Raw genomic sequence first — 16,851 nt, 5'->3', positions numbered from 1 at the left:
TGATCTGTCACGTAATCCCTTGCTAACTGTTTCTGTCAAAAATACTCTGTTTAAAAAAGATTCTCTGATTAACCAGTCTGAATCAATGAATCAGTTTGGAGAGCACTTACTCAAGCAGTTGTCCCAACTTACCTGCTGGGGATCCTTAAGTACCGAGGAAAAGGGTGGTAATAAGCAGTCTAGTTTGTAACCTCCTTGTGCTGATCAGCTGCAGGACAGAGCAGGATGCGTTTGGTGAGGAAGAGCCCATGGTGACTTGGGAAGGCGGTGTCAGCGGGAAGTCGAGCTGATAAGCCTGCTAGATGAGAGAGGGTGAGGGCAATGGGGAGATGCAATAGCAAGAAGCCTGAAGCTGCAGCCTTAGTGTCCCTGATCTTGCTGTTCAGCACTGCTTGAAGGGGGTGGTCTCATCATCTTCGTGGTGTTCTTTAATGTTACTGGGTTTGCTCGTGTTACGGGAGCTCCTAGAACATTTTTGTGGTTTGTTCATTATTTTGATGTATTTGGATCTCGCCACATCTTTTTCATTTAACTGAATTGTTTTAGTCTAGTCTTCCAAAGCCACGTATCCCTTTTCCCTTCCTAGTACCTTTTCTGCTTAGCGAGGGTTTTTCAGTAGCTTGATGATTGTATAAAACTGAGAAAGGTTCGGTGTAGGGATGCACAGTGTTTTCAAGCTTAGCCTCTTGCAAATGTCTATCGTCTTGCTTGCAACTCAGCAGTTTGTAAGTGCTCAGCATCTTGAGTCGTTCATATTATTGTAGCCTTATGCATTTTCTTTTATAAAGTTTCTTCTGTGTTTTGTATCCCCTAAATTTTTACCCTTTTTGGAAATCCTTTCGGATTGACAGAATATTTTGCTGTTGTGCAGGCTTTTTCTTGAACATAAGCTACGTTAACCAGCACTGCAGTAGCTTACTCCTATTGTAGGTATTTGGCAGGCTGACTATTAACTTAATTTTTTTTTGGGGGGGGGTGGGGGTGTGTGTGTTAAAAGTGTATCATAAAAAAACCTTAACATCTGACAAAGATGACTATTGACTTATTGAAGGAACTCTGTTCAGGGTTTAATGTCAGTGTCTGTTGAAGTGTCCTCTCGCCAGCAGTAAGACTGCAAGTCCACCTATGACTGTCTAAGAGGCTCACCACAAAGTTGAAAGTTCTCCTGCAGTGCTGTTGCTGACTGTATGGTCTTAGACCTGGGGTCATGAGAGACCGCCTTCATTCCACTTGAACAGCAAATTGTGTGCAAGTATGTAACTTGCTGTGAAATCATCGCTCTGCGGATATAGCCTTTAACTTGCTTCTAGGCAGAGCATATTCATTTCAGGGTTATTTTTAGTAGGTTTTGACCATACTCTGAATTTTGTAGATGTTTCAAAGTTTGTACTGGCAGAACTTTTTTGCTTAAATTCTTTTCTCAAGCTCACTACATCTTCCTGAAGTGGCGCTGCTGATGTGGCCTAAAAACCAACAGAATATTGTGTGGGCATTTTTATTAACTCTTGAAATATATGTGAAAGGGGGTTGGGAAATTCCCAAACATTTCATACACTTCCATTCTGTATATGCTCCTTTAACAGGCACTGGAACCAAAGCCCATAGCAAAGCCCTCCTCGTTGCTGCAGGCTTCCTCCTAGCAAAGCATTGCAGTGTAGTCGCTGACAGGTGTTTCAGCCGTGCACCAGGTCACATAAATGTTTTCCATCCTTCTGTGTTCTTCATCAAAGCTGTTTGGGGTCTGTGTTATTTTTTTTAATATTATTTTTGCAGTGTTTAAAAATCAGCCAAACAAAACCCCCAGTTTCTGTCTTGATACCTTTCTGCAATATAAAGGCATAATACCTAAATGTGGTGGCTTATTACTGAAGGACTAAATTCATGCTTTTGCCTTGTGTCTTAGAAGTGGTGGAAAAAGTACAAGATGTCGTTGGCAGAACTCAGGTGAATTTCAAGATAAGATAACTTCTGAGAATTTTATGTCAAAATTTTCCTATTAAAATATGAACAATGTGGTCAAACTCCTTGTACCCTTTAGGAATAAACAAAGGAAAAGAAATTCATTCTTTATAAATTCTAAAGCAAAGCTATGAAACTGTTTGAATTTAAAGAATACAACTTATACATCTTTGGAAACTCAGATTGTGCTCAAACACATTTCCCCCCCCACCCGATTATTTTTTTCTTTCATGGTAGATTGCATGCTGTGTGTTTTGCTGCTGGTAGAGATGTTGAATTGTTAAGTTAGTTTTTAAGATCAGGTGGTTGAAATTTTTTCATTTAACTTCGCTGCCAAAAAGTTTATGTAGCTTTTTCTTAAACTGTTGTCAAAATAATTTAATACCTGAGTGTGTCATTGTTAAGTTTGTTTAAAAAAAAAAAAAAAAATTCTGTAAAAACCTCTGAAAAAACCTTTTCTAATACATTCGACTCAGTATTTCTGCTTCTGCAGTTACATGCGGGTTTCATGCAGCCACTGAGAAAGGATGCTTCAGCTGAAGTGGTGTGGAATAAATTCACCAAAACTGCATGGTTCTTTTTTTTGGTAACTTACATGATCACTAGTGTCACAGCATGTCATGCTTTTTCCTGTGTAGACTTGTAATTTCATGTATCTGCATACTGTTGCTTTCTGAAATGAGTAGATTTTTTTTTTCTTTCAAAAGGGATTATCTTTTGAGAATAATTGCTGTCACTAACCCCATCAGCAAAACTACGCTGCTTCTGGCACGCAAGTGGAACAGTAGTGTATTGGCCTGGCTGGGGCCGGTGTTTGTAACAGATACATTCTGGTAACGCATGGTATGGTCTGCACCTGAAACTTGAGAGCTGAGATAGAATTTGGTTTTAGTTTTAGGTGCTAAGAAGTAGGGCAGTTCTCCCTTGAAATACATTTTCAGAAAGATGCTCTTAAATGATGTTGCAATTCCCGTTGATGAACATAGGATGAAAACCTAAAAATGTTCTAGAAATCTTCATTGCTATGCTACACTGTTTCCAAGGGTTATGTTGAACTCTCTTTAAATATTTCAGTGAGCACTTCCTCAGCTTGCACTGACTTCTGATACTGTCTGATGGAGCTTCAGGGAAACATCAACACCAGATGGGGAACTGGGAGGGCTGGGGGTAGGGGACAAAAAATTGCTCTAAGGTGTTGCCAACCTGTGTTTAACGTAAAAAGGATCTCAAGCTGGCTGTGCTTTAGTGCATCTGAATGATTTCCTGATTGTCTCACAAAGTTGCGTTATATAGTGACCTATGTTCTTACTTCCAGAACCTTCATTCAAATAAATCACAGTTTCTGTGTGGTAATATTTGTTCAGACTGGTTTGTCTGCTGTCTTTCCTATCCCAGCACGAAGCCTAGTTTTAGAGACAAACAGAACCTCTTCCAGGAGAGCAAGATAGGCGCCTGATTGGTTTTTCTGTATTTTGTATTCATGTGTGGTCCTCTCATTTCCCTCGCTTCCCCACCTTTAACAGCTGTACAGTTGCATTTCACAGGGAAGTGGAATTTCCTTATCTTGTTTTGGTTTTTTCATCTCACCTGCGTGGGTGGACTTGCAGAACCAGTGTTCTAGATCACATCACAACAAGCATTGTTGCCCAGTATTGCAGACCTATTACTTTGAGCATTTGAAAAAACAAAACCTGTTACTGGAAGAAGATTGAAGAACTGAAGCTGACAAAGGTAAGTCAGCTGCTTAGAACCTAGTTTTGAGACCAAATATAAAAAGAATTTCCCAGATGGGTTTACCTGTGTGCTCAAGGCATTGCAGAAGTAGATTTCTTGCTTCTTGGCCTATGCCCTGCCTGTCCAGCATGTGACAGAATGAGAGTAGTGGTCGTACACCATGCATGTTGATTAAAGGGTGTCTTCTTTTTTATGATTATACCATACATGACAATATTGTCTTGACAGCAATATTAATTTATTCCAATATTTACATTAGCAAGGTTCAGAAGTACAACAGTGCTTTTCTGCTAACTCCACTTACCACAAGAGCACACATCTGTGTATAGAATATATTAAGTATCTCACTGGTGGCTCTTGCTCATTTCAGAAACAGTTCATAAGAAACAGAAATAAAGATAATGCTATGAAGCACAGCAGAAGTCTGCAAAGTACCGCAGCTTTATTACTAGAGGTTAGATCCTGTTGGCAATCCTTGGACAGTTAGCCTACTCCTCTGCACAAATACTGTCTACTGATTAGATGCTAGTGGAGACAACTGTTGACGCTAGCAAAAGTGGACTGCTGCATTTGAGGTTTTGGCACGTTATTTTTCTGTTAATTTATGACCCACATGTTGCAATGCTAGACTATTCCAGTTAAATATTGCCAGGCTTTATTAATGGGGAGGGAAAAGGTGTGGCAGACGCAAGTCTTTTACATTCTTAATATTTTATTGACCAGAATGCTGTATAGGCTTTAATTTTTAGCTATTTTTCTTTCCAACAAAACTCATGTTTTCCCCATAAGTTAAGCACAAGAGGATGTGTTGTTCTGAGTTCTGTCAGCTCTTTAGTTTACCTACCCCAAATTTTGACGTTTTCTAAGATGCTGCAATTAGTTACGCAGTATCTTGGCTGTAGTTCAGTGCATCATACCTGATTCACTTCAAACGTCAGTTTAAGAGATGGTATAGCAGCTGCAGTCATTGCGACCTCAAGGATAAGACTGATGTATGCTCCTTTACATTTTTCCCTTTTCAGCCAAGTAAGTTCTCATGTTTTGCTACATTCACCACTTTCTTACTTTTATTAGGGTTTGGAGTATTCACGTTTCAGCCTTGTCTGTTTTGCAGGTTACTTTGTCTCGGTTCATTCAAGTGAAGTCATAGTGTATGAAGCAGTCCGTTTAGACCCATGAAAAACTGACACCGAAAGTCCAAGCAAGTAGACTAAACCAAGAGAGCCTTCTGAGTTTGACGCCTGTAACTAGTCTTCTGGTGGCAACTTTGAGGAAGATTTGATTCTTGTGGTCACAGGGAAAGAAGGTCCAGCCACAGGCATGTAATAAATGATGCTTAATAAATGATTCCAAAAAGCTGCCTTTATGTGTTTGCTTTTACTTGTGATTGCTCAATTAGATATTGAAAAGAAAAGTGATAGGGTGAGTCTCTAGAGGTACTACCGGTTTTCCACTAGTCTTCTGCGCTGTGCAGGCTGACTTTGAATTCTGGCGCTAACCAGAGGGACCGAGTTTTCCAGAGAGAAATAGGGAGAGACTCTTCTGGTTCTCAAAATACCCTGGTGCATCTCAGGCATGTCCAGGGAGCCTTACAGGCTTCTGTTTGCACAGTCTGTGATTTTAAATAAAAGCAGTAAGTTTAAAATGGAAAATACAGAGGAGAGGTAGGCAAGAGGTACCAACCGAACATTTCTCCACTTGCACAACATCAACACCTTTCTGTTGTGACACTGTTTGCAGAGACATGTAGACTGGGGATTGCAATAGGATTGTGTACAAAGTTGAAGCATCACACCGTATTTCAAGCTGCTACAACAAATTAACTATTTAACGCTTTGCTAATGTTGTGCATACACTTGTTGCCTCCAAGCATGAAAATAAAGCAGATAATTGCAATAAGCTTTCTGCCCAGTAGAAGTTACTATAATATAATGAGAAACTTTGTCCTGCACTGTGAGTAAACAGAAGCAACAGGAAGCTGTTGGAAGGAGGACAGTGTTGCATTAGGTACAGGAAAGAAAATTTAAGAGGGCTCTGTGTCCATCGCCTACAGCTTAGTATGCAGTTCAAGCTGATGTAGTGCCGTTTCTCTCTGGTCACGTAGCAACTGGACCACACCTCCTCCTGCTGAAAGAGGCTAAAGAGCCCTTTGAGCACTATCTGGTGTACTGCAAGGGAACTGCACCATTTTTAATTACCACAGCATTGCCAGCTGATACCCCCCCCCCCCCCCCGGAATGGCAAGGAAATTCTTCGTTCTCTGTCAAGTAATCCTGTTTTTTTGTTCACCATTTGTGTAGTAATCCCATTTATATTACAGAAGAGGACTATGTTAATTTTTAATGCCAGAATTGTATCTATCAGTGCATTTTATCTTGTTTCAAAGTAAGTTTTTGATTAAAAATAAGCATTCTTATCCACCTGATGCTCTTCTCGTTTAGCACTCCTGTATGGTGGTATTATGTTAACATTTTGGAAGAATACTCAAGGATTTGAGCATGTTTTTCTTCTCGCTTAGACTTTGCAAATGACTGAAAAGCTTTCCCCACTCCTAACCTCTCTTCTGTTGTGCAACAAAAGAGCTTTCCTTTAAGCATCTTGGTTTCCAAGCACAAGAAATCGTCTCTGGGCATTACTGAACATTTGACTTAAGGTGTGATGAATCCTCTTATGTCAAGTTGAATCTTTTGATGTATACTGTAGATTAATGTTTAACTTAGCTAAAACAAGTGTGGAACTAGTATTGTTCAGTTTCTCTTTAAGGTTGTCTTGATCGGATCTCGGGTTTTGTATAAAAAAAAAAGGATATGCTAAGTCTGCATTGGATGTCACAGCCTGACTTTGTTTTGTCAAGGCTGTTTCCTTTGCTGCCCGTCTTAGATGATTGTTGCATTATAACAGTACAAAAACCTTATTCTGGCTTCGTGACCTGCATGAGGGAAAGCCTTTCAAACTATCTGAAAACTTATTTATTGATTTATTTAAATGTTTTGTTTCATCCTATAGTGACTTAACCAGTTGTTGTCATTGCACTTTGGTATCAGCTTGGGGAGGGGGCATGTTTTGGTGATGTATGGCAAAACAGCCATTGCAAAATAATGCTATTGGTGTTGCTGTACTCTCGGGTTTCCTTTCTTCTGAGAATTTAAAAAAGCAAATCCTAGTGTAGGTCAGCTTGTGCCTTGAGTACATCAAAACCAATAGCCTACCTAAAACAATAGAAAACTGTGTACTTGGAGCTGTGCATATATAGTAAATCTGTGGCAATATTGTGAAAACTATATAAAAATGCAAATACACCATTTTGTTAACTTGATAACGCTTATGCATCCCCTCCCCTTCTGTCTTTTTAGGTCTACGAGGGCTAATCAATCTTGGGAACACATGTTTTATGAACTGTATTGTCCAGGCACTTACCCACACTCCACTGCTGCGAGATTTCTTCCTCTCCGACAGGCACAAATGTGAAATGCAAAGCCCCAGCTCATGTCTGGTCTGTGAAATGTCTACGCTTTTTCAGGAGGTGAGTGCTGTTTGCCACAATAGCATCGCCTTTCCACAGACACTGGCTGTTTCTTACCCCAAAAGGGATTGTGTTCTATGTGCAAATATAAAGGGAATGTAAATTATGTTTCCCCTCAAGGTGTGGCAAAACAGAGCAGTAAAGACTGAGTGAGACCCTACTGTCAAAAATACCCGACTGCTGAAAAGGAAACTATTGGCCTTTTAAATCCTATTCTTAAGTCACCTTTGTTTAGGCAAAGCTGGTATTGGAAATAATTACAGTGCTGCCTGCTCTTCTGAGACTGATCTGCGAGTCTTTAGTCTTAAAGGTGAATGTGTGCTTTAATTAAAGGTGCAAGTTGTAACTGGAAAATATGTCACAGGCTCTTTGGGTGATAATGGGAGTAAGAATAAAGCAATAGTATATAGCCTTGTGGTTTAAGGCACTGGATTACGTAGGTCTGTATAAATATTTTAAAGATCTCGATTCAGTGCTTTCTAACAGGGAGAAACATCTTTGCTATCATCTCTTACGTGGAAACCCATTAATGGCCAGGAGGATGTAGAAAAGTGAATGTGTTGATACAGTTTGTACCTTTTATGTATGAGCTACTCTTCTTTCCCTTTCTCACTCAGGTGATTGGCTTTGCAATGTGCCTTTCTCTGTAGGTCTAGTCTGTGCTGTATGACACAGGCACAGTCTTTTCCTTAGTTAATAAAGCTCTTTGACTATTTATTATCTTAGTTGCACATCAGTAATTGTAAGGACTATGGCTAGACATGGACTTCTAGTTTTAAGATGAGTCTTTAAAAACAAACAAGCAAATCTAGTCCTATGCCTTTTCCTCAGTGATAGGTCTGCTTTCTCGGTAAGTAAAAAAAGCCAAAACAACCAAACCCCCCCAAAAAAGCTATAGTACATGCTGTCACAGAGCATTTAAGATAGCTGGAGATGTCTGTACGCAGAGCATGTCTTTTGTGTATATGCTGTCGTGGAAGTTTGTTCAAACTGAGACCAACCTAAAATAGCTTTACCTTTATCTTGTGATTTTCAATTTGATTTTACTTCGGTGCCTTTTTCACCAGAGATTATTCTTTTTAGTCATTGCAGGCGAGTTAAACATATGTGGAAGGTAAAGTCCCCCTTAGCCATTCCAGTAGAAAGTTGTTTTCTGCTCATACTCAGCACTCATGTGAATTTGCAACTTTTCATGCTGCTTATCAGTCATTATTGTATGTTATACTTCTTATTTTTTGATTTATTTGTCAATTATTCCTGAGTCTGTAAGGAAAGGAGGTAAAAACAAAAGGCAGGCATACCAATAGGTAGCAGCTGCAGGATTATTGAAACCAGATGTGCAGTTAAATGGGGAAAGATCACTCTGCCTAGATAAAAAAAAAAAATCAGTCATGGTATAGAAACACCAGTTTCTGTATACTGTTAATACAGAAACCTATTCGCTTATTTAAAAAAAAGATACTTTTATAATCTTGATATCCTTTCATCAAATGGTGGTGTAAAGTCTCATTCCAATGAATATCAGCGCATTCTGCTTACACACATGCATTTTTAAAAAATCCCTTGGGAAAGGAGAAATGAGTATTGCGTTACAGATTGAAGGGCTGGAGGAAAGATCAAGACTGTCTAGGTAATAATTTTTATTTCCATTTTTGTATGTGGAGCCCTGTTGATGGCCGAGGATGCCTTTTGCTGGACTATGTACAAGCATGTAACAAAGAACAGGCTGTTAGCCAAAATGGGGCTTAAACACAGCATTTGCATTAGTTTCAGTTGTAATCAAGTTTAATTTCACACACAACTTTGGGAATCTCAGCCTTCATTTTCCCCCATCAAAATTCATGCCTACGCTTGCATTAGTTCTAATAATTAATGTTCTGTGACATGAGGGTATATGAATGAGGGAAGAGCCATATCTGTGATATCAGACTGTGAAGATAGCAGTACAGTAGTCAGTGTCCTTATTTCACGTTGAAATACTGCAGCTATGTGCTGTGGGAGGACAACAAAAAGTGACTCAACCACCTTGAAGTAAAACTAGAGCTTAGTCCTCCACAAGCAAAACTGTAACCAACTCAGTATATTTTAACTTGGAAGCAGTAAATACCATGTTATGTTTATAGCTCTGTCAGCACTCATTGTAAAATTCTGTTTCCCAGTGAGTTTTAATTTCTCTACGTTCAGAATTAAAACCAAAATCTTGCATTTTTGGAGCAGACTGGTTCTCTTTCATGTCCCAACTACATGCAGTGGTTATGATGAAGATTCCTACGCTGTCTTTGCAGAGATGAGGTCTGAATGAAGGAAAGCTAACCAGTGGAGATTTCAGTGCTATGGTTAAGAATTCCTTTGTAATTGAATTACCAGGGAAACTTTGGTTCAGGTTCTGTCTTGTTTTTACGTAGCTTTCCCACTGGGATTAACTGATGTAGTTATCCCAAGGCATTTTACCCAGTGACGAACGATCAGGGCAAGGGTTAACTTCATCTCCCCTCCACCCTTCTTTTCTGAAGGTGTGATCTTAGGCAAGTGGAATGCCAGGGGATCTGGTGAATGCATGCCAGTAAGAGCTCTCCAGGAGAAAGAGAGACTGTTTTGAACATTAAATGAAACTTCCTATACGTAAATAAGCAAGTTTTGCTGTTTTGCTTCTTAAACAGAAAACACTTGTCCCTTTTTTTGTTTAAGATTGTTTATATAGGTTGCGTGATTTCTCTGTGATAAATAGGAAGCTACAAAGTTCTTCCACCTTCAAGTAGGTTGATGGTGAGTAATGAGTGTCAGATGGTTCTTAGCATTGAGGTTTTTTTCCTGGTAGCTTTTCTTGTGAATATGCCAAGCATTGAATCTCTGTTTGCTTTAAAAAGATCTGACTGCATCAATTAACATTCTCATTTGTGCTACTTGAAACCTATTTCTCAATAGAATCATGACTTGAATTACACTGCATGAGAAAAGGAATGAAAAGCATTTGGGAATAACAGATAGTGGTGAAACTGGATGGAGGGAAGATAGAACACACAGAACCCGTTCATTGAGCCTTTTGGCTGAAAGGGTTTGTGCACTACTTTTTACCTACTGGTATTTGTGTTTTAGTCTTCGCCAATGAAAATTAATTTCAAGATGGTCCCCACCCTAAGGTTTATCTAAATCCTTTACAGAATGACCAATCAGGATGGTAGGATTAGCGGATCTGTATCTCAGTGTACTCTGTGACTGGAATAGCAAGAATACCTGGGAATATAGCAGAATGCAGTGCATCCACTCAGAGATGTAAAGAACAAAGCCGCCTTTATTCCCATCATTACTCATCCTCATGAGCCTATCAAAGTGCACAGCACAACTACGTGGAGAGTTGAGAAGTGTGGACAAAAAGGAAAAAGAATGGGATGATTTATGGCTTTGATACCTTAAGATGGTACACTGTTGAAATGGCTTATGTATAAAATAAGTTACAACAAAGGTACGAGGGAGAAAAGTAGTTAAGGCTCTTTCCATAGATGGAGGCCTTGCATTTTGTAATGGAAAATACAGAGTTTGTGCCAATTTAGTAAAATCTTTTCTCTGAAATAAGTATAGAACGTACAGAGTGTGTGCAAGCAATATGTTTTTTCTGACTCCTTGAACCATTGCTCTTTGCTGGGAAACCTCCAGTAGGTGTTCTTTTATTCTGAAAGACGCATGTATTACCCGCTCCCTTTATCCGTTGTAAACTTTCAGTACGCTTAAAGTCTTAATTGAGAACCAATTTCTAAGAGGGGGTTTTACCTTCTGAAGTTGGACTGGAGCCTGGGACAGGATTTATGCCTATAAATTCTTGATTACAAAGCTTGGAGACTGTTTAGTTGATCTATATGCAGGATAGAGCAAATGTATCTGTTCATGTAATTGGGAAACTTCCATGCATGTGTGTTTGGCAGGAGGAGAAAGAAGTACAGATGTGTGTGGTGGTGTTTTGTTTCTTTTAAACCTGACTCTGTTATCTGTATATTTTTGGTAACAGTAATGCAAAATACAAAGCCTAGAATCCTCTAAATCACCTATAGAGTCTTCCTTTTAGAATCTAAGAGCAAATGTTCAAGTGCAAAAAAAGAAAGTTAATGTTACTGAGGTTGCGTGTAAGAATGGAGGCTTTGAATCCTGGTTTGGTTTCTTTTTCTTTTTTTTTTTTTTTCTTCCCTTCCCTGGAACAGCAATTAAACAGTGCATTACCAAGCATTTTCAAACTGCTTGAACTAGTTCTCTCCAATATAAACAACTGATACTGCTGAATTGAAAACAAATTTAAACAGAAATTGTTTTGAATTATGTTTGGAAGAATTGTGCCATTGAAGTGTTTTAAAGATGACTTGCAAATACATCATTGTTTATATTTGCATACTTTAATGAAAAGGTTTGTGTAATAGTGATTGAATAAGACTTTACATGGACTTTTTTTTCCTTTTTGTGGATTGGAACAGCTGTGATAGACTGGTCTTCCCAGCAACAAGGAAATGACAGAGATGGGATGGATGTTTTATACATTCCAGTTAAAATACTGCTATTGAGTATGCTTAGATTCTTTTGTTTCATTTTTTATTTATTAGAATAGTGAAGCTTTCCCCCACCCCCACATATATTCAACAGTACTCTTACTAGGTGTGTTTCTAGTTTCTGTGTGATAATAGCTAATAATTTGATAAAGCTTCTTGTTAGATTCTTCTAATCCTAACGAAGCGCTAGAGAATGTAAAATCTGCTGGCAGGTCTAGTGTCTGCAGTGGAGTAATTATGGAGAGTGCTGTTGGTTAAAATGACTGGAGAGCTCTGGGACTAATTGTAAGGAGTGACAGAACAGAGAAGTTTTATTGCTGCAGTTCCCTGAATTATGTTGAGCAGCAGCTGCGTCAGCAGATTTCAATTACCATACTACTGCTCCAGTCCCTTGGTGTCGTTCTTGTTGGCATCAGAGTTAACTATTGATCTTTCTATTTATAGAAGCGTTTTGTGTCATTTGGCTGCAGAGGTATATCTTCTTGTTTGGAAAGAGCAGAGCTTGCAATAAAGACATTTCTTTGCAAGGAAATACACTAAAACCCTTCAGAAAACCCTACAGATGTGAGGACTAGATGAGAAGATTGTACTACCTTTTGCCTACCTGTCCCTTAAAATACAATATGTTTTATCTAGGCAGGTTTGTAGCACAGTGCCTGTGCTCGCACTGATATAAAATGCTCAGAGACTGGGCAGGGAGAAACTCAGGGCTGGGGAAGGAAGCCAGCTTTTCCAATGAGAGTGAGAAATTATATACTGCTGGGGTTTTAAATCTTATTTTTGTTCTGTGTATTTGCTGCTTACTGTCTTCTGTTTGGGAAGTAACTGAAAATAAACCTCCATTGATTTGATAGAATCTTGACAAAACATAGTTGTGGTGTTGCAGGCACCCTTTACTGGCAAATACCTTTTCCAAAGGTTAGGGAAAATTACTTACAAATTTTCCACTTATTAAAAATAAAATGTTACCCCGTTAAACACAACCTGAACCCCAAGTGAATAAAGTCTTCTGGGCCTTTTCTGGCTCCCTGCAGGGACACCACAAGCATCTCTGCTTTGCTTTTGGAACTGGTATCACGGTGCAGGGGTTCGTGAATAGATACAAAAGTCAGCTTGCTCAAGAAGGGACTGTTAGCTTTAGTCTGAGACTCTGGATGCCAGAATTGGCAGCAGAAGTGAGGACCCAGGAAGATGAAAGTAGAACGGTTGCAGCAGTAGCACTTGGATGGAAATGGAGAGGGTAAAGGAAGGAGTTGAACCTCGACCCAGGGAAACACAGACCTTTGGGGGGGGGGGGGGGTGGTGGCATTTTTTTGTTTGGTTGGTTTTTTTTAAATGGGACCTGGCTGGTTTTTATTTAAAAAAAAAAAAAAAAAAAAGCATGCATTTCTGTAGGCAGTTATCCATCTTCCTCTTCTGTGTTGATTTACCTCCCCAGCTGTGTGTCACCATTCGGCAGTGGTGTTTCACATCATGGTTTTGCTGACTGAATAATTTGTCTGTGCACTCTAATACGCTTCTGGCAAAATCACCTGGGGCAATTGCAGTCACTACGGTAGCCAGCTCATCAGATTTTGACTGAAGCAGATGCAGGAGCTGGTCCAGGACCAGAACTCCAGCAGTGACACCCTGCAGGAGTGGTAGCGGGCAGCCGACTTTGGTCGGCTAGGTGAATGAAGTGGTATCTTCAGCTCTGCAAGCAGCTGTGCTGAATAAAGTTGTTTCTAAAGCCTTGCACTGCTGTAGCTATACAGTAAAAGGCCAATAGTGGCATAAGGCTGCTATCCTGCTTGTAAATTTTTCCATGAGATAGGATCATGCACAGCCATTGGATGCAGAAAGTTACCATGGCATGGTTCAGGGGCTGGATGGCAGTTGGCATCTGATATGCTCATCCTCGGTGTTTGCCCCGATTTTGGGGGGCATGTAACTTGTGAACAAAATTGCTGATCTCTTGCAAATGTAGGAATTCCCCCCCCCGGCTATTTTAATAAAAGCCAGCGGTATCAGTAAGGAATTTGAGTGTTGTTCCCCCTCCCCTCTTTATTTTAGGCTAATCCATCACAAAATGAAGGAATTTCAAGGGAGAAAATTGAGCTGCTCAGTTCTGAGATCACTTCCTCAGTAGTCTATGATACAAAGCTGTCTCTGTATTTTATTATTAAGGCCATCAGAATTAAATGTTTTAAATTTATTTGACTAATTGCACTCTTAAGTTTTTAATAATTAAATGCACTGAGGCTGTGTAACTTGTTAACAGTCATGTCCTTTTCTTTGCTTTGAGCAGTTTTACTCTGGGCACCGATCTCCTCACATTCCATATAGGTTATTGCACCTGGTATGGACTCATGCACGGCATTTAGCAGGGTACGAGCAACAAGATGCACACGAGTTCCTCATTGCTGCATTAGATGTGCTACACAGACACTGCAAAGGTAAGGCTTGTACTGAGTCTTCAATCAACAAGGAATATTGGATCGTAAAGGAGGTAGAACAATCTCTTCTTAAATCAAGCGTAGTGTCTTCCGGTACAGCAATCTTAGCAAATTCCTTTTAAAATGTTTGGTAGACTTAAAGGAAAAGATTTATAAATAAATAAATAAAACCATTCCCACTGTCAAAAATTACCCAGAGTTAGAAGCAGACAAGCCTGTACATTGATTTGAATAACCATCATTGTGAGTCACTGTCTTTTTAAATTGCTATTTTAATTCTATTTATACTTGAGGTAGTTAGAACTCTTACTCAGTGTGTCATGGGACTGATGAAAATAACATAGGGGAGGCTATGGCTGTTCTGCTTAAATATTATTCTACTGTATTTATGATGCCCAATTGCTTACAGAAATGTGAATAAGAAAAATCAGTATTTGGTTTTGGTATCTTTTATTAGTCTGTATATAAAAATACATAACTGTACAATACAGTAAAAATATTCAGTGACATGCTTTTAGAGATGAATTATCTAAGTCGAATTGATTTGATAATATCATATGAAATTATGTATTTCATGTTAGTTAACTGAACTAAATCTGAACTGAAACTTTCCCAATCTGCCAATGTTTGATCTAGCTTGATTCACTTAAGCACAGAAATTTTTACTATACTTGTAAGGGAAAAATAGTAGGGTTGATACTAGCAAAACAAACAAACTAAAAACCTATTAGTCACTAAAAATAAGCTTTAAAGCACTCAGCTTTCCTCTAGTGCTCTTCTTAGAAGAGGCACTTAGAGGTAAGTTTTTTGGCTTATCAGAGGACTATCAAAGGGAAGGCTGCTGCTGCTTCTTTGAAACATTTTGAAGTTTTGCTTTTATCTTTGAGATAGTCTCACGTGGTAGCAGATGTGCTTGTTCAGATTCATAATAGGTGTCCTCCAAAAGAGTCTTCTGCAAAAAGAGTATTTCTAAGGAGAGGAGTACATAGAACAGTTCTTCTGTAATTATTAGTATCTGTCATTTGACAGTCACTAACTGAAATTCAATGAGCGTACTGAAACTGGTGTTGGAATATTGTAAGGAATAGAGTCTATCCAAATACTGACCTCTCACTTCTTAACACTGAATAAACTCAGCTGCAAACAGAAATACTTCATGGTTCCTATAAAGTTTCTGAACCACTGATCTAACAAATCTTGAAGCTTTTTCATCATTTTTGATATAAAATGATGTTCGTATTTCTTCTATACTTCCTGATTAGTTCATGAAGGAGGAATATTTTCTTCTCAGATTTGTAAAGAAAAAACTTGCAACAATAACGGTCCCTGCACTCTTTTCAAACTGAGAAAGAATCTGAAAAGACTTTTTTTTTTTTTTTTAAAGTGTGGTTTGGCTTTAAATGAAGAATCAAATGTATCTTCTGCAATTACCAACAAAACCAAGCTTTCTCAACAGTTTCTTTATTCTTGGTTCTATTTGGCCTCTCTGGCCTGAATGAAAATGAAACTGTGATCTGTCCTAAAACTTTGAAAAAATTGTTAGACATTCTTTGGAAAGAGCGCGTGCATGTGTGTATATATATTTTTTTTTTTTTTTTTTTTTTTACTACTGGTTGGATATCACAGATGTGTTGAAAACATTGACTTCTGAATCAGTATCGAGTTTCATAATGGTTTCAGCCAGCTTGAATTGAATTAGGGGTTTTGCACCTTTAATACTGAGCTTTTTTGGGTTGTGGCAGAGGTACCATTTACATTTAATACAAGGAGTGAAATTCAGTTATTTAATGGATATTCTTAAGTTTGAGCTACTTGCATGGACATAGCTAAGCTGTTACAACCCTACTAGTGGGAAGGCATTAGCGCTAGATCCTTGACATCTGTGCACCCAGGTTTTTAAACTTCTGTTTCTGAAGAAATGGACTTTTATTAAACTACGGTAAATAATCTATACCACATCAAGGTAATTTAAAAGAAGTGGTTGAGCAGTTGTGTGGGAACCAAACCAGTTCATCTAAACCAGAATTTCAAGTCACGATAAAAAACTTTTGGAATGAACTAGTTGCTATGTAATGAGAAAGTTTCCCACTTACATACTTATGTATGCACACAGACACACACCCATGTGAAGTACACATATCTAAAAATATTATTACTAATAGTGAGAATATGTCCTAAAGCTACAATAAGCAAATAATGCCTCCCCTGCCAATATTAAATATTTATTTTACTGAATCAAAAAAGCTTTTAAGGCTTCTAGTCAATAGTAATCAAGTTCTACAATTAACACACAGTGAAGTAAAATAAAGTATGGGGAAAATTTTGTCCAAAAGCCCTAGCTTTTGGACATTATTCATGATTACCAAGGCTTCAGGCACCAAAGTAAATGAAAGCGTTCCTTATGCTAAGAACTGTATAAATATCCAGTGATACTTGTTTGGCTGACATTGGTCATTTATCCCTTTTCCATTCCATTTTCTCTGCTTTCTAGAAAGTGTCCTAATGCAAGTTAGAAGAGGCTGTGAATGCTCGTTATTGATATTTGTCATTGCCTAAATTAGGAAAAATACGTGATTTTGATGTGCATTTAAAGATAAGTTTTGTAATACTGCATCCTACGAAGCATAAAATTAACTGCCCTGAGATTCATATATGGGCTGGCCCAGCT

General features: G+C 38.6%; 1 protein-coding gene across 4 annotated transcripts in view; it reads left to right on the top strand.

Moving 5' to 3' along the window:
• Window positions 1-16,851, top strand: part of USP22 (ubiquitin specific peptidase 22) — a 113,779-nt gene that overhangs the window by 78,664 nt on the left and 18,264 nt on the right. For all 4 annotated transcript variants that reach the window (XM_076351348.1, XM_076351345.1, XM_076351346.1 and 1 more), the window contains 2 exons: window positions 7,047-7,216; window positions 14,036-14,183. In XM_076351348.1, the coding sequence (XP_076207463.1) occupies window positions 7,047-7,216; window positions 14,036-14,183 (318 nt within the window). The remainder of the gene's footprint in view (window positions 1-7,046; window positions 7,217-14,035; window positions 14,184-16,851) is intronic.

This window comes from Aptenodytes patagonicus, chromosome 13 (assembly GCF_965638725.1).
Source record: "Aptenodytes patagonicus chromosome 13, bAptPat1.pri.cur, whole genome shotgun sequence".
Lineage (NCBI taxonomy): Eukaryota > Metazoa > Chordata > Aves > Sphenisciformes > Spheniscidae > Aptenodytes > Aptenodytes patagonicus.
This window is presented reverse-complemented; position numbering and strand designations above follow the sequence as displayed.